Here is a 26,419-nt window from a genome sequence, read left to right as displayed (position 1 = left end):
GCAGAGAGGACAAATCACAACCATACAGGAAACCGTCCCAATGACTTCCCTTTGCCTGTACCAACACTTATCTTCTAGCAGCACCCTTAGGGAGAAAACTAGCACTTTTTTCTCAAAATTGGCACATTATTACCCAGGACAAATGGGTTCTAGACAGTGTCACAAGGCTACAAGTTTCACTTCCATACCCTGCCAAGGACAAACGGTTGGCTAGACCTGCCAAAAAAATCAGGCAGAGGCTCAAAAACAAGTTGCATCTCTCATGCACATGGGGGCTATTCAACAAGTGCCACAGCAAGAGCAGGGACAAGGATTTTACTCGAGTGTTCTTGGTACCCAGAAAGGACAAAGCATGGAGACCAATGCTGGACCTATCTATTCTAAACACTTACCTGGATATACCCATATTCAAGATGTTGACCTTGCAGTAGCTTCTGCCCATGCTGGGCAGCAAGGTTTGGCTTGTGACTTTAGACCTAAAAGAGGCATAGCTGCATGTCCTAATCAGGCAATCATGCAGAAGATGCCTCAGATTCAAGGTTGGCTCAAAGCATTATCAATTCTCTGTACTGCCCTTTGACTTATCTACTGCGCCCAGGGTCTTCACAAAGTGCCTGGCACCAGTAATTGCTTTCTGCAGACAGTGGGAATACAAATATATCCTTACTTGGACGACTGCCTTATTCAAGCAGAGAACAAGGACATTCTACTACAGCATCTGGCATTTGTGAAGAAACTTTTAACATGCCTAGGATACACAGTCAATGAAAAGAAACCAAAACTAGTACCCTCACAAGAGATAATATTCCTGGGTGCAAGCTTAAATACAACTGCCCAGATGGCTGATCTCATGCCAGACAAAGGCAACTGACTACCTATTTCAAGGAAATGGCAACAAAGGCCCAGTTTTCTGCAAGAAAAAATCTGCAGGCTTTGGGCTTCATGGTATCCTGCATCCTACTTACTCCATATGCAAGACTGCATATGAGGAAACTTCAATGATACCTAAAAAGTGTCTGGACACAACATTGCCACAGCCTGGAAACAATGATTTCTCTAATTCCCTGCCTGCAACAGGGGAGTTTCAATGGTGGGCAAAGGCTTGTCACCAAAACAAGGGACAGCCATTCTCAATACCCCCAGCCAGGCAGAACCTTACGACGGATGCATCAGATTATGCCTGTGGGGGGGGGGCACATGGCAGGAAGAGGTATTCAGGGCATCTGGTCCGCAAACCAAATGCATCTACATATCAATTAAAAGGAGATGCTAGCTGTTCAAAATGCCCTGATAGCCTTCAAGGACCTAATTCATCCGGGACCACTTCTGATAGACAACACCACGGTCATGTGATACATAAACAAGCAGGGGGCACTCACTCTTACCCCCTTTGCAGACTAGCCGTGGCATTATGGGACACAGCATTGACTTACCAAGTTTATCTGCAGGCACAATTCCTGCCAGGAAGGGAAAATACTCTGGCAGACGAACTAAGCAGAAATCTCATGGATCCCCACGAGTGGCACCTGGATCCACAAGTCTTCAGCATGATAAAGAAATGGGGACGCCCGGACATAGATCGGTTTGCCTCCCCTCACATCAATCAACTAAAAAGATTCTGCACAAGGACTTATCACAGACAAGCATGGAAAGTGGGGCGCCTTGTCTTTCAGCTGGACAAACCTATCAGTATATGCCTTTCCTCCACTGCCTCTCCTTTCCAAAGTACTCCTAAAGGTCAGACAGGAGAAACCAAAAATGATTGATTGCCCCAGACTGGCCACGCCAGTACTGGTATCCAATCTTAAGGAACTTGTCTCAATGCCCAGCCTGGACCTTACCTCAAATACCTCATCTACTGTTACAACAAAACAATCCGATTCTGCACAGCAAACTCAGGACCCTAAACCTGGCATCATGGCGGATAATGTAGCCATACAAAGCACACCTCTCCATAAAGCTGTGATGGATGGCATTTTAGAAGCCAGAAGGCCTAGTACTAGAAAATCCTATGCTGGAAAATGGAAGAGATTTTGTGCTTGGAACCAAGCTCAAGGAACTGATACAGCTGTCCCAAATATTCCTCAGATTTTGCAATACTTAACTGAGATGCTGGACAAAAGCCTATCTTTCTCATCATTTAAAATCCATGCCTCTGCCATTTCGGCTCATTACAATACAGAGCCACCACTCTTTTCTCATCCTTTATTAAGGCAGTACCTCAGAGGAGCCAGAAATGTAAGGCCTCCAAGGAGAACACAAACAGCTGCATGGGACCTCAATTATGTCTTGGAAAAACTCACCTTACCTCCTTTTGAGCCAGCTGCTACTGCAGATATAAAGTTTTTATCTTGGAAAACAGCTCTGATCCTAGCAATAACTTCTGCAAGGCGAGTGCCAGAGCTACAGGCTCTCATGGCTGTGGAACCCTTTATCATTTTTTATCCGGACAGGGTCTCTCTGAGGACAAATCCTACATTTATGCCTAATGTAGTATACAGTGTAGCCCTCAACCAAGCTATTCATTTGCCAAATTTTATCCAAATCCACAGAACAAGGGGGAGAAAATTCTGCATTCTTTGGACGTACACAGACTGCTTAGATTCTACTTGGATAAAACTAAAGTTTTCAGAAAGACTGAACAATTACTAGTGGTATATGCTGCAGGATCACAAGGAAAGGCCATCTCCAAGCAGACTATTTCAAAGTGGATAGGTCACTGCATTTGTTTCTGCTACTCTCAGCATGGCAAACCTGTGCCTAAGGACATTAGGCCACATTCAACCAGAGCTGCAGCCACTTCTGCAGCCTTTCTCAGGGGAATACCAACCAAAGACATTTTAGAGGCTGCTACTTGGAGTTCAGTGCATACCTTTACAAAACATTACAGTCTGCCACTTTACTCTAAATCCAGGGCAGGCTTTGCCACTGCAGTTCTGCAGGGCCTCATAGCTGCCCCTAATGCTATTTAGTTCCATCCTCCCATCCATAGCTTTGGAAATCTACCCAAATGTAATGACTGCAACAGTGAAACACAAAGAACATAGTACAGTTGTGTGCACTTACCATAAATGTAGATGTTAGAGTGTATTCACTGTTGCAGTCCAGGTTACCCACCATCCCCCTTATTTTTGCTGGAACTTCTTTCCTTCTCTGATCTATACAAACTATGTGGTGTATTTGCTTATAGATGAAGATAGTTCATTTTCATGCATGTACGTGTTACTTACAAAACAGTGCAAGAAACTTCTCTGTGTGGAAGATTTTCATTCCATATATTTCTAGTTAATCACTGTATATTAATCAGATCAGACAATGGTAGTAGAAGTAGCGAACGTAAACTCAAGTCAAAAAGTAATAGAAAGTATATAATTCTACAGCATTACTAAGTATTCAAAAGTAATCAAAGCAAGGCAGGCAGTATGTTTCCAGTCGAAAATCCTTTATTAAGTACACAGACAAGCGATCCAAGTAAAACAGAGTAATTTCCTCACAAGCTTTCTAAATATATATATACTTTTTATCAGGCATGGGAGTGGTTTATTGTGCTGTAAAACAGTGTTATTGGTACACATGTTAAATTCACATCCCTTCCCCCATCAGTGTGACATTCGAGCTGGTCCTGCTCTACCTAGTAGCTGTTATAATATATAGTCCTAATGTACTTTAATGGTACATATTATTTAACCAAATTAAGTAGATTATTAAGTCTGTGATTTTATACAAGGCAATATACTAATGGCTGGAAATATATCAACCTTAGTTCATTTTGCGATCAAAAATTACACATAAATATATACATATACATTTTGCATGTAAAAATCAGTTTCTATTTTCATAACCTATTGTTAACAAAGATCGCTTTCGTCCTTCTAGACTTCTTTCAGATCTGTGTACAAGAATCCTAAAAACCTATATAATTGTATAATTAGTTAGTATTGTTATTACCATAATTTTGAATAAAGTGGAAAAAAGAACCAGAAAAAAATAATTAAAAAAAAAGAAATATATATATATATATATATATATATATATATATATATATATATATATATGCATGATGATAGAAACAAAATATACACTTAAATTTCAAATGATTTAAAATGGTATTTAAAACCAATTTGTAGAAAAAAATAAAATACAATTAGTCATGTAAACAATGTGGCAATTTTCTAAGTTCCAGTGCACTTTTGATTGAACAGTAGTAGTTTAGTCCAGGCTTTCTATGAGTTCAGATTTAATTGCCACATGAGTTCATGTTTCTCCAGAATATTCGGGAGGTCTCCTTCAAGATCACCCATGTCTATTTGATCCAGGATCTGGAACTTAAAACCTGTGTCTTTTATGAAGAGAAAGGTGTTTGGCTAGTGCATTATTTTTACATCCAGAGCGGATTTCTGACAGATGACATGAAATCCTTCGCTTGAGTTTTACAGTCTTGCCCACATAGAATGCATCACATTCATTGCACTGTGCCCTGTAAATTACTTTTTTAGTGTTAGTCACCCCCTGCACTGGTTTTAATGATCTTCTTTAAATAAGGGCAATAAAAACCATCACCTTGCTGTATAAATATACAAAATGTACAAATAGTTTCACATCTTTTAGTGCTTTTCTCACATGGTCTAGGTTTAAATTCAACAAAACTTCTAATATTCCTGGCCTTCCTATAAACAAATGATGGGGCTTCACCTAAGATGTTAATCAGAAAGGAGTTTCCTGTGACAATGTCCCAGTTTTCTTCAATAATATTTTTGATACTGTGATAATCCAAAGTGTATGTCAGGATGCAGCTATTTTTGCATTTGTTATTTATTCTCTGTGGGATTACTTAACATTTTTCTACTGGGGAGGTTGAGTGAAGGTGCTTCAGACCTTTTCAGTTCTATAATGGGTTCCAGGATGTCTTTTAACATCTGACTTTCATATCCTCTCATTAGAAAATCATTCTCTAAGTTCAGGTTTCTCAAAAATGGTTCCATCTCTGGTAATTCGAGCTAATCTATAGCCTTGGGATTTCACTACATTATACTTGTTTTTTGTAGGATGTAGACTTTTACTGTGGAGTAATAAGTTAACCCTCGTTGGTTTTTATGAATAGATCACTGGTGATTGTTATTGTTGGTGTCCTTGGAAATCTGCATATCTAAGAAAGTGGTTGAAGTACAGCTATGGGAAGAGGTAAACTTCAGGAAGGGGGTTGTTTGATTGAGGTAAGTGGTAAAATCTCCAAGTTGCAAGGTGTCACCTTCCCACACAATAAAGACATCATCAATAAAACGTAAATAGCATGCGATATGCTGCATTTAGTCTGTGTTTAACACAAAGTCCTCCTCCCATTTGCCCAGGGCTATGTTAGCTATGCTGGGAGCCATGGCAGCCCCCATTGCTATACCATTTTTTTTGTTTGTAGTGCTTGCCATTGAAAGTAAAGAAATTGTGTTACTTACATATACTTTGCATACCCTTTTGGGGGCACCTGACACCTGGGGCAAGAAAAACTGAAGAAAATGGCGTCTGCTGCATCTTTTATACCCCTGACGACCTGACGTCAGGGAAAGGGGCTACAGCAACCGACACAGGACCCAAGACTTTGGAATTCAGGCCGATTGAGGGCAACCTGCCAGCAGGATAACCCAAATGTAATGACTGCAACAGTGAATACACTCCAACATCTACATATATGTTGTGTACACAACTGTACTTTGTCACTCTAGACCTAAAAGAAGCCTATCTGCACATCCCTATCAGGGACTTGTGCAGAAAATTCTTAAGCTTCAAGGCAGGCTCTATGCATTATCAGTTCTCTGCACTTCCCTTTGGCTTATCCACTGCTCCCAGAATATTCACAAAATGCCTGGCTCCAGCCATTGCCTACTGCAGACAGAGAAACATTCAGATTTACCCATACTTGGACGGCTGTGTGATTCAAGCAGACAGAAAATGCTGTTGCAGCACCTGACATTTGTGAAAAAGAAAACCTAACCTCTTTGGGGTACACTATCAACGAAAATAAATCAAAACTAGCCCCCACTCAAAGGATTATATTCCTGGGCGCAAGCTTGGACACTGCACCCCAGATGGCATTCCTTACTCCAGAAAAACAAGCCGATCTGACAGGCTACTTCGCTTAAATGCCACCAGAATCCAGCTATCTGCAAGGAAAATCTTTTAAGCCCTAGGGTTTATGGCCTCTTGCATACTAATTCCATATGACAGACTGCATATGAGGAAACTTCAGTGGTACTCAAGTCTTTGGTGCCAACATTCTCAGGACCTGTAAACTGTCATTCTTATCATACCTTGTCTAAGGACAGAGTTTCTTTGGTGGGCAGCAGCATGCAACCATGACAAGGGACTTCCCTTTACTCAACCCCATGCTGCCCAGACCCTAACCACAGACTCATCAGTCTATGCCTGGAGGGCACACCGGGATCACAAGTGCATTCTGGGCCACTGAAGCCCAAGTCAAATTCATCTGCACATCAACCAAAAAGAGATGCTAGCTGTTCAGTACGCTCGAACAGCTTTCCGATCCCTACTCTCACCAGGACCCCTGCTAATACAGACACCTCCACATGTATGTGGTACATCAACAAGCAGGGGGGAACCCACTCTGCAGGCTAGCCATGGCCCTGTGGAACACTGCCTTGGACATGCAGGTCCATCTGCAAGCTCAATTCCTGCCAGGCAAACAAAGCTCACTGGCAGATGACTTTAGCAGAAATCTCCTAGACCCACACGAGTGGCAATTGGAGTCCAGCACCTTCAGCCTTCTGATTCAGAAATGGGGGACACCAGAGGTGGATCTCTTTGCCTCCCCCTCAATCACCAGATCAGCAAATTCTGCACCAGGACACCACAGCAGGGCCTGGAAAGTGGATGCTCTATCCTTCCAGTGGGTAAACCTCTCAATCTGTGCATTTCTGCCTCTGCCCCTTCTCTCAAGAAGATTGCTTAAGATGAGACAAACAGGCCAAGGGCAATCCTGATTTCCCTGGACTGGCCATTCTAGCACTGGTACCCACTACTGTGCAGCCTGTCACCGGTGCCACCCTGGCACCTACCCCAGAGCCCGACCCCTCCCTACTCGCACAGCAGGGGGGGATTGATCTTGCATCCACAACTGCAAACCCTGCATCTTGCAGCCTGGCTTATTCCTTGAAATCTTCCCCAATGACCAGCCTAAGCAAGCAGGTGCTGTACGTCATTCTTGAAGCCAGAAGACCCAATACGAGGAAATTCTATGCTGATAAGTGGAAAAGGTATTGCTCCTGGATTCAGTCTAAAGGAAGAGGGCACAAGTCTGCCCTTCCTACCTCTAATCCTGGACTACTTAGCATATTTCACTCGACAGAGGCCTGTCCTTCTCCATTAAGATCCATGCCTCTGCCATCTCGGCTCATTACAATACTGAGCCACCCCTCTTCTCTCACACTCTCAAACAGTTCCTGAGAGGGGCAGACAACTTAAGGCCACCAAGGAGAGCACCCACCCCTGCTTTGGGACCTTAACTTTGTACTGGAAAACCTCACGCTACCCCCTTTTGAGCCTGTAGCATCAGCAGTTAAAATTACTCTCTTGGAAAACAGCATTGCTTCTGTCCATCACTTCAGCTAGAAAAGTGTCTGAGCTATAAGCACTGATGGCTGTGTAACCCTTGAGTATTTTTTATGCTGACGGGGTTTCCCTCCGGACTAATCCTTTCTTTATGCCTAAAGCGGTGTCCCAGTGTGGATCTCAACTATTCTGTCCATTTGCCAACCTTCTTCCCATATCCTCAAAATAAAGGGGAAAGAATCCTGCACTCCTTGCACCTGCACAGACCACTCCTATTCTACCTGGATTTAGGACTAAGACCTTCAGGAAATCTGACCAGTTATTACTTGGCTTTGCACCAGGCGTAGAGGGCAAGGCCATTTCAAAACAGACATTTTCCAAATGGAAGCTCCACTGTATCCATTTCTGCTAAAAACACCATGGGAAACCAACCCTTCAGGGGGTCAGAACACATTCTACTAGGGCAACTTCTACCTCTACCACATTTCTCAAGGGAGTCCCTACCAGGGACATTTTGAAGGCTGCTACATGGAGATCTGATGTTAATCTTACCATTCATCACTGATGGGTTCGGTTCCGAGCCCACTGAATAGAGTTGGCCTAATAGCAAGCTTGTGTACACCAAACAATTCTCTAGCTAAGCTGATACCCACAATGCCCTTCTCCCAGTTACCTCCGATCTCGTTTGCCGTGAAGCCATATAGCAGCGTTTCACCAAGCTCTCCAGCTAAGTGTCCTATGTTTTTTATAAAATTTGCTGTATTTTGAAATTTCTCTTTCTGATCGAACTCACTTTTCACCCTATTATGTATTCAGATCTACCCGTCTGGTATTTCTCATACCATCGTTGGCAATGCCCTTTTTTACCCTTTTGGTATCTCTTCATACCATCGTTGGTATTTCTCCCTTTCTCTTCTGTACTTTCTCAGTATTTTGTTTGGTTGTGTTTTGAGTACGTCTGAAAAAAAAAGGGACTTTGGGGTTCAAACATTGCATTTCCTGCGATGGCAATCTCCCCAACAGCAACTTACATGATGATTGTGTCTATTGTCTGGGGGTTTCCCACCTCTGTGAAACCTCCTTGCCAGATTTGTGTAAGCTTTAGTCAGCGGATGCTGAATGAAAGGAAAAACAAGCTTATCTTGAAAGGCCTACTATCCTCACCTTTCTGAGGCCCTTTCTGTGTCGGAGGCCTCAACCCCTCCATTGAAGGACAAGAAACGTCCAAATTCCAATCCCTCTTCACCAGCTGGTGAAAAGGGTAAGTCCCACAAACACAAGGCCCACAAGTCTTCTGTGGAACATAAGATTGCTCCCTTTGCTCCAACTGTTTTGGTTCCGAACTCCGCTTCAGTTCCTTCTGTGGATATTACCATGACTTCTATGTAGGTGCCACCTACGGTACTGGCCTCAACTGCAGTAACCACTACGGCTCTAACATTGTCTTCGGTAGCCTTGACACTAACCTCCTCTCACCGAAGTCTATTCCAACGATTCCCTTGGAACCGATTATAACTTCTACTCCAAGTGTTTCTTCAGCACAGAGTCCTTTCTCAGCACCGTTGGTACCCCTTTTACCGGTTTCCAACTTGAAGTCTTTGGTGCCAACAATTCAAACACCATGGACCCAGTACTCCCCTTCCTTGGACCTATTTTTAGGCCAGGCTTATAGCCCTTTTTTGGGCTGCCCTGAGTCCCCTTCTGGAGTGTCTGTAAGGTACACCAGGAGTCTGTCTGAATTCGATGTGGTGTGCCTGTTGGACCAGCTGTTGACAGCCAGAGGGATAAACCTTCCAAAAACCCAGCCCACTTCGGGGTTTGGGTCTATTGCTCCCATGACTCCCACTTATTCTCCTCCTTCGGATCCATCGGTTCCAAGGCTTATAGTTCTGATGTCCTTGGTGGGAACCCTTTCCTTGGCGCCTACAGTGACGCGCTCTGAAGCTTCGAGGCCCTCCGTTTGAGATTCGGTTCCTACGGAGACGTTCCTTCCTCAATCTCATGGCTGTGGGGTGGAACCCTCTGTTCCCAGTATAGTTCCTAGTTTATCGGTTCCGTCCTCAGATCCGGGGGTGGTACCTGCCAGGACCTTTCTTGAGGCGCCGTTCCCGTGAATGGCCTGAGTGGAGTGTGACCCTGGTTCCGAGGTTCTTACTCTGTTCTGGGCTCCCATTCCTCTGTGCGGGCCAGATTTTCAGGTGATGGAGAGGATGCTTGCTTCTGGAAGCGCTCCTCCCACGTTGGACCTTCGCCCTGCTTTGTTTGAGCTACAGCTGCCACAGGCCACCTCCCCAGGACACAGAGCACAAGCTTCAGGAAGCCGTGGTCCAGGGTAATCTCCCTTCTGAGTCTTCAGACGTTCCCACTGAAGAACCCCCTTGGAAGAAAGCATGTAAGAGGAAACACCTTGACTTCCTGGTGGAGTCCCCCACTGAGGATATGGATTACGATAATGGGGAAGGGTCCACATGGTCACCCCCTGACTATGTCTCCTTCGGAGACATCCTGGAAATATTGAGGCAGAGGGGTGATGAATCCATTCAATCCTTCCTTGGAGGAATAAGTCTTCCTGCAGGCTTTCCACACTTTGCCTTCAACTTGGGTGACCCCACCTGCCGACGAGTTAGTCTAGCTCGATGTTCTTCATTCCACATTGCTGCAGTCCTAACTATTGGGTAGTCCGCTGTCCAGTCGGCCCGAATACCAAAGTATATGGCTGACGTCGGTCAGGGCGCATTAGACTGACGTCAGTACGTCAGGGTACTAATGCGCATGACCGACGTCATATCCTCAGTCTTTTTTGCCGCATGGTCCGATGCAGAAGCAATTTTGTGAGTGCAGGTTGGCGTTCTGAAAGTTTCTGAAGTCAGAGTTTCAGACCGAATCAAAGTTGGCTAAGTACCCCGTTGGGGAATCTTTTGGTTTTTTCTTGCCTCAGTATTTAACCGGATGTCAGAAAAAGTGAATAACTGTATTTCTTGTGGGAAACAGATACCTCATAGGGATTACCATACTTTGTGTATACCTTGTTTAGGGCCTGAGCACGACGTTGTTGGATGCCGCTCTTGTGCTAGATTTAACAAACGCACTATTAAGAGAAGGTTAGACTGTGCCAGGTTAGTTTTTGGGAAGCGTTGTAATTATAAAATGCCGTCGGATGCTCCGACGCCGGCTTCGGCCAAAAAGCGCAAGGACAAAGCAGCAAAGCCTAGAGTGGAAGAACCGACAGCCCCGGACGCCGGTTCTTTAGAAGGCTCAGTGGAGCCGGAGGTTCTGCCAGGAGTTTCTTTGGAGTCTCAGGGAGAGACTTTACTGTTACAGGATGTGTCCTCTCAGGAAGTAGGCCAGGCTGAGGGGCTTCTCAGGTGGCTGTTCTTCCCTCTCTTCCTAAGGTGGTTAGAGCCTCCCTTCTGTTTCCAAGGCTTCTTTGAGAGGCAGGCCAAGTTTAGCTTCAGTGGGGGTTTCTCCTAGTGCTTCAGGGTCTTTGCCTAAGAAACATATGCTTAAAATGGCAGAGGATTTGATTACTATGATTAGAGGTTCTATGCCCCTCCTGATAAGAGGCCTAGGGTGGAACCTGAGTTTGAGAGTTTTGAGCAATGTTCGGAGGCTTCTGAGTCTTCGGCTGAAGACTTGCAGGAGTATCCTCCTTATTCTGATTCTGATGTGGATGATTCTACTCCTTCAGCTTCTCCTCCTGAGGATTTTTCATTTTCAGAGACTCTGCATTCCATGAGGGAGCATTTTAAATGGGAAGGTCAAGATTTCTCTGATTCCAGGAAGAGGCTTAGGGAATTCTTGTTTTACCCCAGCATAGGCCTTTAGCTATACCTCCTGTTCTGAATGTGGTGGAAGATGTTTTGCAGAGGCTTCCTGAATCCTGATTCTTTGCCTCCTGCCCCAGTTAAACCGGATAGGTACTATAGGGTGCCTGAAGCTCATAAGTATCTTTTAAGAGTCCTAGGGCAGACCCGAAACTGTCTCTCAGGGGCCTAAAGGTGTGAAGGCCTCTGTTGTTAAAAATCCTGTTCCTCCTGATAGAGGCAAGGGCTTTGGATAGATGGGGAAAGAAAGTGTATACTTCTTCCACTTTAGCCATGAGGGCGTTGAATTGTCAGTTTCACATGTTAAAATATCAGAATTATCTCCTTTCACAATTGAAATCTAAGGTGGATGCTCTGGCAGAAGGTATTGAGTGTAAAGAGTTGCAGGATTTAGTTCATGTGTCTGAACAGGTGGGTAAACATTCCTTGCAGTGTGGTTTTGATGCTGTGCAGGCCTCCTCGAGGGTGGCTGCCACTGGTTCTGTTCTTCGGAGGCACGCCTGGTTGAGGGATCAGAATTTAGCTGAGCATGTTAAAACAAGGATTTTGGATGCTCCTTTACAGTCTGATGTGTTGTTTGGTTCGCCTGTGGAAGCAGTTTTAAAGAAAATGGAGGACAAGGCTAAGTCTATGCAAACTGTTAAGGATTTTTTGCAGGTTCAGCCTCCAAGTTTAGTAGAAATTGGCCTACTAAGGGATGGACATATCCTGCTTATGATTCCCAGTCTAGGTGTAGGTCTAGACGTGGTAGGGGCAGAGCACAAGGTTCTTTTAGGCCTAGAACAGGGAGTTCACCTGCTCAGTCTTCTGGTGAGGGCAGGGGTCAGTCCTTTCGTAAACAGACCCAATGACCTACCTTTTCAGCTGCCAGTACATTCTCGCCTGGCAGCACCTTTGGGAGGAAGGCTGTCTCTTTTCAAAGAAAATTGGGATTTACTTACCCAAGACAGATGGGTTTTGGATATCATTCACCACGGTTACAGGTTTTATTTCCATACCTTGCCTCCTTTCAAAGGCATGCCAGACATTCCTCCTCTACAAAGAAAAGAGGCTCACAGGCAAATTTCTCTGTTGCTCCAAATAGGGGCCATTCAGCCAGTTCCTGTGCCAGAAAGGGGCCTAGGATTTTATTCTCGCCTGTTCCTAGTACCGAAGAAGGGGAACACGTGGAGACCAATTTTGGATTTATCTATCCTCAACACTTATCTGGACATTCCCAAGTTCAAAATGTTGACGTTACAACAGCTTTTACCTCTGCTGGGCAAAGATCACTGGATGGTAACTTTAGATCTCAAGGAAGCTTACCTTCATGTGCCTATCAGACTAAGTTGCAGGAAGTATCTGCGTTTTCGAGCTGGAAATTCTCATTATCAGTTCTCTGCATTGCCCTTTGGCTTATCTACTGCCCAGAGTATTCACAAAGGTTCTGGCTCCAGTGATAGCTTACTTCAGGTTAAAAGGAATTCAAATCTATCCTTACTTGGACGACTGCCTGATTCTGGCTCAAGAAAAGGAAGACCTTTACAGCATTTGGAATTTGTGATAGCAGTGCTAAGATGCCTAGGGTATTCTGTGAACGAAATAAAGTCCAGTCTAGTACCCTCTCAAGACATGTGCTTTCTGGGTGTGAGACTGAATACAGCAGCCCAGATGGCCTTTTTAACCCCGGACAAACAAAAGAATCTTTCCAGTTACTTCCATCACCTATCTCTTCAGTCCGGGCTGACTGCAAGGACAGTCCTTCAAGCCTTAGGGTTCATGGCATCTTGTATTCTGGTACTTCCCAATGCCAAACTGCATATGAGGAAGCTGCAATGGTATCTCAAAATGTATGGACACAGCACTGCCAGGATTTGGACACTGTCATTCAAATAATACCTTGCATTCAAAAGGAATTTTGTGGTGGGCTCAGGAATGTCACCTAAACAAGGGACTCTCTGTGACCCGCCAGAGGCGAGTCAGATTCTAACGACAGATGCCTCAGACATTGCTTGGGGAGCTCATCTAAATGGAAAGTGGATACAAGACAAGTGGCCTGCCAGACTACAGCATCTACATATCAACATGAAAGAGATGTTAGCAGTCCAGTTTGCATTAATGGCTTTCAAGGAGTTACTTCTTCCAGGGCAGGTGTTGATTCTAACAGACAACACAACTGTCATGTGGTACATCAACAAACAAGGGGAACACATTCTTACCCGTTGTGCAGGCAAGCAATGATTTTATGGGAGACTGCTCAGCTTGCAACTAACTCTTCAGGCAAGGTTTCTGCCGCGGGCACAGAACTCCTTAGCAGATGTGTTAAGCAGACAAATCATGGATCCCCACGAGTGGAAACTGGATCTTCATGTATTTCAAAAGTTGACAGTGTCATGGGGAACTCCAGACATAGATCTGTTCGCTTCTCCACTAAACCACCAGCTGCCAAAGTTTTGCACAAAGGGGTTTCATCACACAGCTTGGAAAGTGGATGCTCTTTCTTTCAGTTGGAAACATCTTCATGTGTATGCCTTTCCACCTCTGCCTCTTCTCCCAAAGGTGCTCCTAAAGGTCAGACAAGACAAGCCAAGGATGATTTTAATAGCTCCAGATTGGCCTCGCAACACTGGTACCCATTACTGAGGAGTCTGGTAAGGAAGCCTCCATGGCCTTTACCTTTGATTCCACACCTGTTGTCTCAGAGGGACGGTCACCTGCTCAATGTCAAGCTTCACTCTCTTCATCTAACAGCCTGGCATATTCTGTTTTGAAACACAGCAGGTCTCAACTTCCTCAACAAGTTTTAAATGTGATTATGGAAGCCAGAAGACCTAGTACAAGGAAAGTGTACGCAGAAAAATGGAAGAGGTTTTTATTTTGGAGTGCAGCAAACAATTTGGAGATTTCTGAGCCTAATTTGAGTGTGGCTCTTCAATATCTTACTGAGTTATTGGACAAAGGTTTGTCTTTCTCTTCCATTAAGATTCATGCTGCAGCAATTTCAGCTCACTATGATTGTGACCCACCATTGTTTTCGCATCCTTTGTTCAAGCAATTTCTTAGAGGGGCAAAGAATATAAGACCCCCACGTAGAGCTCCTACTCCTGCTTGGGATCTCAATTTTGTGTTGGAGAAACTTACTCTACAACCTTTTGAGCCTGCGGCTACTGCTGAATTGAAATACTTGTCATGGAAGACTGCTTTTTGTTGGCCATTACTTCTGCAAGAAGGGTTTCTGAATTGCAGGCCCTTATGGCGGTAGAGCCTTTTTTGATTTTTCATAAGGATAGGGTATCATTACGTACTAATCCTTCCTTTATGCCTAAGGTGGTTTCTAGTGTGGCTTTAAACCAAACTATTCATTTGCCTACTTTTTATGCAGATCCCCAAAATAAAGGGGAAAAGATTTTGCACACTTTAGATGTACACAGGCAATTGCGTTATTATTTAAGCAGGACTAAGGATTTTAGGCAGTCTCAGCAGTTGTTTGTTTCTTTTGCTTTGAGTTCGCAGGGCAAGCCTGTGTCAAAACAAACTATTTCTAGGTGGATTGGGTTTTGCATTGCATTTTGTTATTCCCATCATGGCAAGGAGATTCCAGCTGGGATTAGGCCTCATTCCACTAGGGCTACTGCCACTTCAACAGCATTTCTAAGGGGTGGCAACTAAGGATATTTTGGAGGCAGCTACTTGGAGTTCAGTGCATACTTTCTCTAAGCATTATCACCTTCCTCTCTACTCTAAGTCTAGGGCTGGTTTTGCCACAGCTATTTTGCAAGGCATGTTGTCAGCTCCTGCTTCCTTATGATTTGCCAGCCTCCCTTACCTCTGCTTTGGGATTCTACCCAATAGTTAGGACTGCAGCAATGTGGAATGAAGAACATAGTACAGTTTTGTACCTACCATAAATGTAGATGTTCGAGGATCCACATTGCTGCAGTCCAATTTACCCTCCCTCCTTCCCTCTGTGTTTAGGGGTGGTTGTGTAGGTGAGGTTATATTCTGGTAATTTTGTATATATTGTACATATTTTTGGTGCAGGTATGTTTGGAGTTTTGGTTTTGGCCTTGTCTTTTTAGGGTCTTCTGACATCTGGGGCAAGAAAAGACTGAGGATATGACGTCGGTCATGCGCATTAGTACCCTGACGTACTGACGTCAGTCTAATGCGCCCTGACCGACGTCAGCCATATACTTTGGTATTCGGGCCGACTGGACAGCGGACTACCCAATAGTTAGGACTGCAGCAATGTGGATCCTCGAACATCTACATTTATGGTAGGTACAAAACTGTACTTTGTGCAGCGTGTGGAAGAACCCTGATTCTAGAGAGCCCATTCCCCGTAGACCAGACAAGATTCTTTCCCCACCAGAGGAGCAATCCCACTGATCTAGAAGCTTATCAGTAGACGCTATGGTGATGGCGGCAGCCACGAAAAAGGACTTTGCGGAAGAAAGTCCTACTGTCCACCTTCCCAACAGTGTCCTGGGTGGTGCACAGACTAGGGAAGCGAGTTTTTGCGTTAGCGACCTTTGCAGTCAGGTCTCTGAATTACTTGGCACATTTTACGAGGCTCCAAAAGGATCTGATCTCTGAACTTTCTGGAGCCCACGCTGGTCAAGTTTGATGGGGCATGCGACAAGGTTGCCTCTCAACTTGCCACCCTTGAGTATCTCCAACTCGTCCATGAGGTTGCTGTCCCACACAACTGAAGGGGCGGTTAGAGCTGAGGGTGCAGGCTTAGTTATGAGACACCACTCCTAGATGCACATTTGTGACCTCACGGACTCCCAAGTCCTCCTTTTTGAATGCCCCTATCGAACCGCCCAGTTTGTTTGGTTCTGAAGTGAAGGACACACTGGCCAGGTGTGAACAAGACTGAAAGACCTGGTTTGCCGTTGGCCTACATTTTTCCAAACCTCCACGTTTTTCCAGGAACCAGAGGAGTGAGAAGATATGGCATAAAAAATCTCAAGCCCCCTTTCTGCAACACACGTGGTGAGGATTCCCCCAGAGGCAGAGTGGGTTCCAGTGGTGGAAAGATGCCCCTTTAGGGTCAGATGGGGTCCCCAAAATCGACTCCAGGGATTCTTTCTCCGGACGATCTTTTCAGCGCTCCTGAAGCATTACCCAACTGCTTTCCTCTGGAAGCAGTCAGGGCTCATTTTTCCCTGCACCAAAACTGCCTGGCAGCCTATTACAAATATGATCGGTGGATGCAAAGAATAATTTCCAGAGGCTATTAAATCCCTCTAATATCTTGCCCAAAACCTTAAAAGTACCTTCCCGATGTTCCACCCAGTCAAAGGGAATAGGCGGCTTCAGAAATAAAAAAGCTGTGTCAGAGTCATCCAACCAGTCCCCCCAGACCAGTGCGGATCCGGTTTCTACTCTTTATTCTTTTTGGTGCCAAAAAAGACCGGGGACTGGAGACAAATTTTGGATCTCGGCCAACTAAAGTCAGTGGTTCAAACCAAATTCCACATGGTCACTATACAATCCATTCTCCCCTTTTTTCGGTAGGATGTTTGGATGTGCTTGATAGACCTCCAGGTTGCATATTATCACATCAAAATGGAAAAGCGCTCTAGGAGTCTCCTTCGCTTCTGGCTAGGAGCCAATCATTACCAATTCAGAGCCCTGCCATTCGGTCTCTGGCATCACAGTCAATTGGGAAAAATCCAATCTTTATCTTACCCAACAATTGGAATTTATAGGAGCAGTATTCAATACTCAAACAAGCCAGGATTCTCTTCCACCTTACAGGCTTCAGAGGTTAAGATTACAAGTTCAAGTGGCTACACTCTCAAAGAAAGGTGTCAGCAAGAGAAGTTCTACAGGGCTCTGGGGTCTATGGCGGCAGCCATCCCGATTGTTCCTCTGGCAAGATTACATATGAGACTGTTACAATGGCTGCTTTTGTCCCAGTGGGTGGCAAATCTTCATCCTCTAAACTCACAGATCCTCGTCACCAATTCCTGCAAGCAAGAACTTCATTGGTGGATGAGAACAGACTAAATTCTTTGGTGTTGCCCCTTCAAGACTCCTCAACCCAATGACCACGAATGCTTCCCTGATGGGGTGGGGGGCCACTTTCAGGGAAAGACGGTCTAAGGCACGTGGTCCAGCTTGGAGGCCGACTTGCATATCAATGTTCTGGAGTTGAGAGCGGTGCTGTTGGTGTTGCAGGCACTTCATCCGCTCCTTCCATCGGGAACGATTGCAATCCAGTCAGACAATGTCAGTAGCCTGGTTCGTAAACAAGCAAGGAGGGACCAAATTCTACCCCCCCCCATGTCGAGAGGCCATGTGAATTTCGCACTGGCCGATAGCTTCCAACCGCTTTCTTATGGCAACGCATATCCCGGGGAGCTCCAGTGTGATTGCAGACAGGCTGAGCAGATGCATCCTCCTTCCACACGAGTGGTCTCTCAATCCGAACGTGACAGCAGAAATTTTCAGCTGTTGGTGCCAGCCTTGCTGCAATCTTTTTGCTTTCCCCCTCAGACAACAAATGCAGCTGCTTCTTTGCCCTTTTTCCCCCCAGAGGAGGAGTCACAGAGAGACGCTTTGACTCACGATTGGCCTTCGGGTCTCCTCTATGCTTATCCTCCAATTCCTTTGATACCCCCTATTCCTAAAGAAAGCAATTCGGTTGAGATGCAAAGTGGTCCTCATTGCTCCATTTTGGTCTTGACAAGTGTGGTTCCCCTTCCTCCAGCCTCACCTATTGCAACCTCCATGGATCCAGGACACTCGTCGGGACCTATAATCTCTCACCCCCAAGGGTTGACTCCCCCAAATTTGTCCACTCTGACAGCTTGGTTTGTCCACTTCCATTAGTTGCCAGGCAAGAAACCTTCCCCTCACCTGTTCGCGATATTCTGGCCTCCCATAAACCATCCACCAGAAAACTCTACAGAGATAAGTGAAAAAGGTTTGCTCTCTGGTCTAAAGAACAGATGCTAGACCCTTTTTCAACTTCTGCATCTGCTATACTTCAATATCTTTGAGCTGTTTGACAAGGGAGCATCAGCTTCTATTAGAGTCCACTTGGCAGCTGTCTCCAATTTTCATAACTGTTTAGAAGGCGTCCGTCTTAACTTTACCCGCATTGGCAAGACCTTTCTCAAAGGGATTTTCCATAACAGACCCCCCCCCCCCCAAATCAGGCGGATTGTAGAGACATGTAATCTCTCCCTGGTATTGCAATCTCTCTCTCTACCCCCTTTTGAACCTGCTGCAATATGTGACCTTAAATTTCTATCATGGAAATCTCTGTTTTTGGTGGTGGTCGCATTAGCTAGACTGATATCGGAATTTACAAGCCTTATGCATCAAGAGTCTGTATCTGATCTTTCATAAAGACAGAGTATCTCTTCATACTAATCCATCTTTTCTTCCCAAAGTGGTGTTTGATTTCTCTGTAAACCAGTCCATTGAGCTCCCAGTTTTCTTCCCAAATTATTCCAATAAAGGAGAATACTGTCTACATTCTTTGGATATACATAGACAATTGTGTTTTTACTTGGACAGGACTAAATCTTTCTGCAAGTCGGATCAACTTTTCATCTCCTTTTCTGGTCCAAAAACGGGATGTGCAATATCAAAAGTCACTATCAAAAGGGCTCAGAGATTGTATTTTTTTTTTCATACTCACAAGCGAATGAACCTAACCTTTGTTAATATCAAAGCTCATTTAACGAGAGCCATTGCAACTTCTGTTGCTTTTCACTCCAGAGCTTCTATGGACTGCATTTGAGCAGCAGCCATTTGGGCTAAACCCCATTCTCTTCAAGCTTTACAAATTGGACTTGGTCTCCAGGGGAAGTGCAGCCTTCGGCTGAATGGTTCTCAGGAATGTTCTTCCATAAGGGCCACCCAGGTTTTCAAGTAGCTTGGGATTCTGTCCCGTCGGTGATGAATGGAAGAAGATAAACCACATTAGATAAAGAAGTTATGTCTTACCATAACGGTCCATCTGTGTTTATCTTCTATTCATCACATCCCACCCTCCGTCCCCCACCAAAGGCTCCTGGTAGGTCTTATGGGTCCTTGTGGTGTTCAGGGTGTCTGCGCAGAAATGACCTCTGCTTTACTTCATTATTTTGCATGCGAGCTCTATCTGAGGTAAGTGGGAGAAGGGCATTGTGGGTAGCAGCCAGCTTGGCTCCAGAGTTTTTTGGTTTACGTGAGCTTGGTATTAGGCAGACTCTTTTCCGAGGGCTCTGAACCGAACCCATCAATGATGAATTAAAGAAGATCAACACAGATGGGACGTTATGGTAAGACATAACTTTTTTTCTCCACACACTTTCATCAAGCATTACCACCTGCCTATATTTTCCAAATCCAGGGTGGGTTTTGCAACTGCAGTCCTGCAGGGCATACTAGCCAGCCCAAACTCTACTTGACTGCCTCCACCCTTTCTTCAGCTTCGGGAATCAACCCGTGTGTGATTACTGCAACAGTGAAACACGAAGAACATAGCACAGTTGTGCACACTTGACCATAAATATAGATGTTCGAGTGAATTCACTGTTACATTCCTGGTTTTCCTCCCTCCAGCCCCTTTCTCTCTCTCTCTCTCTCTCTCTCTCTCTGTGTTTGTATTACTCACTCCTTGCAAGGGTATTGATATTTGTATTTACTTTTTACTGGTGGTGATTTTCACACCATAGCTTAGCTCTCTGTTGCGTGGCTCATGACATTTGGGGCAAGAAAAACTGATGTTATGGCATCTGCTACCTGTTTTTATACCCTTACAACCTTGCGTCAGTCCTGGAGTGACAGCAGCAGATGCAGAAATACAAAGTCCCTGGTATTCTGGCCGACTGAGGGCTACCTGCAGCAGATAACCCAGGTGTGATGACTGCAACAGTGAATGCACTCTAACATCTACGGTTATGGTAAGTTTACACAACTGTACTTTCTTTGTGTTTCACTGTTGCAGTCATCACATTTGGGTAATCCTGCCAGGGGTAGCCCTGAGTCGGCCTGCATACCAGAGGCTTAGTATTTCTGTGTCTGTTGCTGTCACTCCAGGACTGACGTTAGGTTGTCACTGGTATAAAATCAGGTAGCCGACCCCATTACATCAGTCTTTCTTGTCGAGGAGCCTGAAACAGAAGCAGTTCACACCAGTGCCGGTCAGCCGCTACCCGAGTTTTCGGTTCCGAATTGAAGTTGAAGTCTTCTAAAGCTAAGTACCCCAATGGGGATCCTTTTTTCTTACTCTAACAGATGTCAGAAAAAGTTAACAAATGTCTTTCCTGTGGAAAGCAAATACCACACCAAGACTTCCATTCTTACTGTGTCACCTGTGTAGGACATTTTGGCTTATCTACTGCTCCTTGAGTTTTCGCAAAATGTCTTGCCTGCAGACAAAGGAATATCTAGATTTACCCATACTTGGACGACTGCCTTATTCAGGCAGACAGCTAGGAAAAGCTCCTCAAGCCACCTGGCCTTTATAAAGTCCCTACTAACCTCCCTGGGGTACACAGTCAACGAAAAGAAATCCAAACAGATGCCCACCCAAAGGATTATATTCCTGGGCGCAAGCCTGGGCACAGCATCCCAGACGGCATTCCTTACACCAGGAAAGCAAATTTTTCTGACCGCCTACTTCTCCCAACTAGCCACCAAACCCCAGCTTTCTGCAAGGAAAATACTGCAAGCTGTGGGGTTCATGGCATCTTGCATACTACTCATTCCATATGCCATACTGGATATGAGGAAACCTCAATGGTGCCTAAAAAGCCATTGGTGCCAACACTCTCAAGACCTGGAGACTCTCATACCTATAATTCCGTGCCTCAGAAAAGATTTCTTTTTGGTGGGCAGCAGCATGCTCCCACAAGGGACTATCTTTCTTACCCCTTGCCGCCCAGGCCCTCACCACAGACTCATCAGACTATGCCTGGGGTGCACACCTGGATGGCAGGTGCAGGGCCAATGGAGCCCACAGCAAATCCTTCTGCACATCAACCAAAAAGAGATGATGGCTGTCCAGCATGCCTTGATAGCTTTGAAGCCCCTTACCTCCCCTGGGGCTCTCCTGTTCAAAAGACAGCACCACTGTGATGTGGTGTATCAACAAGCAGGGAGGGACTCACTCCTACCCTCTCTGCAGACTGGCCATGACAGTTTGGCACACAGCTTCTGCCATGCAACTCCACCTGTTAGCACAATTCTTACCAGGTTATCTCAACTCTCTGGCAGACCAATTAAGCAGAAATCTCCTTGACCCACACGATTGGCAGCTCGACAGAAGAACATTCACCCTAATAACTCAGAAATGGGGCACCCCTAAGGTTCGACCTCTTTGCCTCCCACACCAACCATAAGCTCAGCAAATGCTGAACCAGGGAGCATCACTGCATGGCTTGCAGAATGGATGCCATGTCCTTCCCATGGGTCAGTCTGTGCCTTTCTTTCACTACCTCTCATCCCCAGGGTACTGCTCAGAATTAAGGAGGAAAAAAACAGAACAATTCTTACAGCTCCAGACTGGTGTCACCAGCACTGGTACCCTTTGCTGCGCAGCCTGTCCCCGCTGCCACCATGGCATCTTCCTCAGATTCCAAATCTAACCCAGAGGGAAGGGGAATTTATGCATCCCCAATTGCCAACACTCAGTTTGGCAGCTTGGCTTATTCCCTAACCCTTGATCAATCTGCCAACCTCAGTAATCAGGTTCTAGATGTACGCAAGGCCAGATGCCCTAGCATTAGTAAGTCTTATGCTGACAAATGGAAAAAGTTCTGCACCTGGATTCAGGCTAAGGGAGCCAATATGGCACAGTCCTCCCTCCCATCCTGGATTACTTGGCTGACCTTGTACAATGGCCTCTTTTTCCTCTGTTAAAAGTCATGCTTCTGGTATCTCTGCTCATTTTCCCACTCAGCAGCCCCTTTTCTCACACCCTTTGATCAAACAGTTCCTAAGAGGGGCTAGCAACTTGAGGCCACCCAGAAGAGCACCAATCCCAGCTTGGGACCTTAACTTTGTTGGAAAAGCTCACCCTGTTCACCTTCGAACCAACTTCTTCTGCAGTGCTGAAATTTCTCTCCGGGAAGACAGCTTTCCTTCTGGCCATCACTTCAGCCAGAAAAGTTTCTAAGCTGCAAGCACTCATGGTTGTGGAAACCTTCATCTTCCACGCTGACAGGGTATCCCTCAGGACTAACCCATCCTTCATGCCCAAGGTGGTGTCCAGTGTGACTCTCAACCAATCTATTCATTTGCTCACCTTTTTTCGTAATCCCCAGAATGACGAGGAAAGGGATCCTGCACTCTAGATGTTCACAGACGGCTCAGATTCTATCTAGACAGGACTAAATCCTTCAGAAAGTCTTGATCAGTTGCTGGTTAGCTTTGCTACCGGGGCAGAAGGCAAAGCCATCTCCAAACAGTTTCCAAATGGATAGCACACTGAATCCATTCTGCTACAAACAACATGGAAAGCGTGCCCCCAAGGGGATCAGGACTTACTCCACCGGAGCAGGCTCCACCTCTGCAGCTTTCCTCAAAGGACTCCCCACCAGGGACATCCTGCGGGCTGCCACCTGGACATCTGTTCATACTTTTACCAAACATTACCACCTGGCTGTCTTCAAATCCAGCGAAGGGGTTGCCTCTGCAGTATTGCAGTCCATCCAAACCAGCTGCTAGTTTCCTTGACTGCCTCCACCCATTTCCTCAGCTTTGGGAATCAACCCAAATGCGATGACTGCAACAGTGAAACACGAAGAACATAGGACAGTTGTGTACATTTACCATAAATGTAGATGTTGAGTGTATTCACTGTTGCAGTCCTAGTTTCCCTCCTTCCACCCCCCTCTTTTTTTCTTCTCTTTCCTTACAAGGGACATATTGATATTTACTTTTTATTGGTGGGGTTCTTCCACCAGAGCCTGGCTCCTACTTGGGGGCTCCTAACAGGTTAGGCCCAGAAAAACTGATGTAATGGTGTCAGTTGCCTTACTTTATACTACTGATGACCTGACATCAGACCTGAAGCGACAGCAACCAACGCAGAATTACTAAGCCTCTGGTATTCAGGCCTGCCGAGGGCTACTCTGACAGGGATATCCCAAATGTGGTGATTGCAGCAGTGAATGCACTCAATCATCTACATTTATGATGTATACACAATGGTACTCTCTCTGTTTTTGATTAACCTTTAAAGTAAAGTAATGGGGGTTTGGCTTTGTTTTTCCAAAAGTATCTTTTATTTTGGGTTTGAGTTTTTGATTTATTTTTGGATTTCAGTAAATTCTTTTAGGTAGGTGATACTCTGTTGGAGTTGACTAGCTTTAAATTGATATGTGTAGACCAAATGCTAATAGTTAGCAACATAAAGGAAATGGACAGTAAAATAAGGAGATTGAAAGTTGTGAAAGTTTCTTTTCTATGAAGTATAGTAAATTAAAACAGCGATAATCTAGGTACAGGTGATTGTATTGTCTGGCAGTTGATGCATGTGTTTGAATTTATGTATGTCATAAGTTAATTTAATGGAAGTCATATGACTGAAATATTTTCCCTGGTTGTGTTTGGATTTTTATATTGTTAGATGATTGCTGCAGGTGATACTACAGGCTTGTTTCACACTGACAACAAAATTTATAACTAAATCATTTTGTTGAAAGACCATACAGTGTAAGCATTTGTAGTTAACTTTCTTGCCTTTTGCTGCTTAGGTTGCACTAGAAGAGCTGCAGGATCTCAAGGGTGTCTGGTCTGAGCTATCCAAAGTCTGGGAACAGATTGATCAAATGAAGGACCAGCCGTGGGTTTCTGTACAGCCACGCAAGGTATGGAATGCTTAAGTAAAGGTTACCCAAATTATTTGATGTTTTCTTCTTTTGCTTTTTGATAGCTGTCTGTAGGTTTTAAATGTAATGTACTGTGTACTTCTTAGAAGGTACTAGTGTATCCTGTATTACCACTACGTGCTATTTTGTTGGTCTAAGATTTCAAAAAAATCGTCTTTGAAGAGCTCTCTAAACATGGACTGTATCTGCTGGCACCAAGCACAAGTTCAGAAACACTATTTGCAGGTGTTTGGGAGTGGCCCTTTGCTGAAGAGTGCCTGTGCCAGTGTATACAGGTAGGTGTCTTGCTATTTCTTGCATGTGACTTAAGAATGTAGTATGGATCTGCCCTTATTAGAGAGAGAATCTCCTTTCTTGGGATTTCTTTGCCTTACTTAGTGTTTGGTTGACTGATTCTTTAGAAACATTGCTGTGGTAGGAATGTAGGAAAGCAATTTTTCCCTCATACCTCCTGTACTTGGGGAGCAAACTTGCCATATTTTTTGGATTTGCATGATGCTTTTGACAGAACAAGGTCAGAGACTGTTTTTCCCTTCTCAGAAACAAACCAGCAAAAATGCATTGCAAGTCTTCCACATTATGAGCCAAAGGGAATGGTGTTTCTAGAGCTTTGAGCTGCACACCTCAAAGGAAGTTGGGAGGATTCAGGCACAAATTGAAAAGACAGAATATTGAAGCAGGGACTGCAGAAAGGTTAGTCAAGACCATTTAGACCTAAGAAACCAAGTTTTTTTTAGCATCAGTGCTGTAATAGTCCATCACTTGCAGGATTATGCCATGGGTGGGCATTTGACCAAGTTGTACAAGGGCCTTTGGGTGTGTCTCATGGAAGAGCAGGGTTAGGCAGCCATCTGCATCAGTGCTTTTACAGATAAACCCTCATCTTTTCATGCTCATTTGGAGGTCCACTGTGACATTGGCCTCCTTTTAAGCTTCACCATACCTCTTGAGAGTGTAGTAGTGCACCTCTGCTGAATGCTGGTTCCTAGACACCTGCATTTGGCTTTGGAGTTGTCTGCACCGTGGAAACATTGTGTACTACTTGAGATATTCCTGTTGTTTTTTGCACATGCACTTTAAGGGTCCTGAGGAAGAAAGCCTGTCACCTGAAGTGTCTGCACAGTGAAGTATAGACTGTAAAGCCATTTTTAAAATCAGATAACTCATTTAAATGTATTCTGACTACAGTGTGTCTGTAGACTTAGTTTATGGAGATCCACTCACTACTGGATTTTAGATATTGGTAGCAGTGAGACTGTCTTGGTTCCCACCATTTTAATGGTGTACCATATTAAATCAAGTGTTAGAACTGTCAGACCATCTCCAGTAGTACTGTGATCTGCTAGGGATAGAGAAGCAGCTTTCCCTCTGTTAATATAAGCCTTTGAGGTCATCTTTGACAACTTCTTACCTACCAGTGCTTAGCAAGCATGACCATTTGTACTGCATTGAAGTCTTATTCAAGTACAAGATGCAAACCAATAGGCTGACTCTGCTGTTTTGCTGGCTGTGACTAAAGGGTCCAAACTAGTGCTATATGATAATGCAAATGACATGGAGTCTCATCTTCTGGAGAGGTTTGGCAGGAAGGTGTGCACCTCTCCCATTCTAGTTGCAAGGGTAGCTTAATTAGCAGATCTATATGCTGCAGCACAAATAAGACGGGTGCCTTAAGGTCCTAGGTACCACCCTTAAAGATTGCTTTTCACAGTATGTACAGATTGCTAGTATGGTGAATAAGCATGTAATACTAAATGTGGAAATATTTATAACATGAAGAGAAGCCAGTTTGGTATAGAGCTATAAAGCCCTAACTGGCACATTTGACTTGTGTGGGGAGGGATGAAGAGAGCAACCACAGCTGGCTAACCCATCTGGGATGGGGGAATGGGCAGTTTTAGTCCACCGCTTGGATAACTCCTAACTGGCAATACTGGATAGTTGCATCTGTGGAGCATATGCCTAGGAAATGCTGCTGTACAGTAACACATTCCATGAGATCCTGCATATGGAAACATGTTCCTGGTGGTGGTAGCACACAGTTCAGATGTCCATTGAGAGTGCAACAGGTGCTGCACCAGGGCGCATGGTAGGCTGCCTTTTCAGGACTGTTAAAGGGGGGCTGCTCCCTACCTGATTCTGTCCAGGGAAGGGAATGGGTTAACTGAGCTTCCCGGGCAGGAGCAGTTGGGCGTTTAGGTCTTATGCTTTATT

General features: G+C 44.8%; 1 protein-coding gene across 1 annotated transcript in view; it reads left to right on the top strand.

The window, feature by feature from the left end:
• Positions 1-26,419, top strand: part of DYNC1H1 (dynein cytoplasmic 1 heavy chain 1) — a 3,754,902-nt gene that overhangs the window by 1,240,255 nt on the left and 2,488,228 nt on the right. The window contains exon 29 of the mRNA XM_044073590.1: positions 24,071-24,184. Coding sequence (XP_043929525.1) covers positions 24,071-24,184 — 114 coding nt within the window. The remainder of the gene's footprint in view (positions 1-24,070; positions 24,185-26,419) is intronic.

This window comes from Protopterus annectens, chromosome 6.part0 (genome assembly GCF_019279795.1).
Source record: "Protopterus annectens isolate FY-2018-M chromosome 6.part0, PAN1.0, whole genome shotgun sequence".
Taxonomy (NCBI): Eukaryota; Metazoa; Chordata; order Ceratodontiformes; family Protopteridae; genus Protopterus; species Protopterus annectens.
The sequence above is the reverse complement of the archived record's forward strand: the minus strand, read 5'-3'. Positions and strand labels throughout refer to the sequence as shown.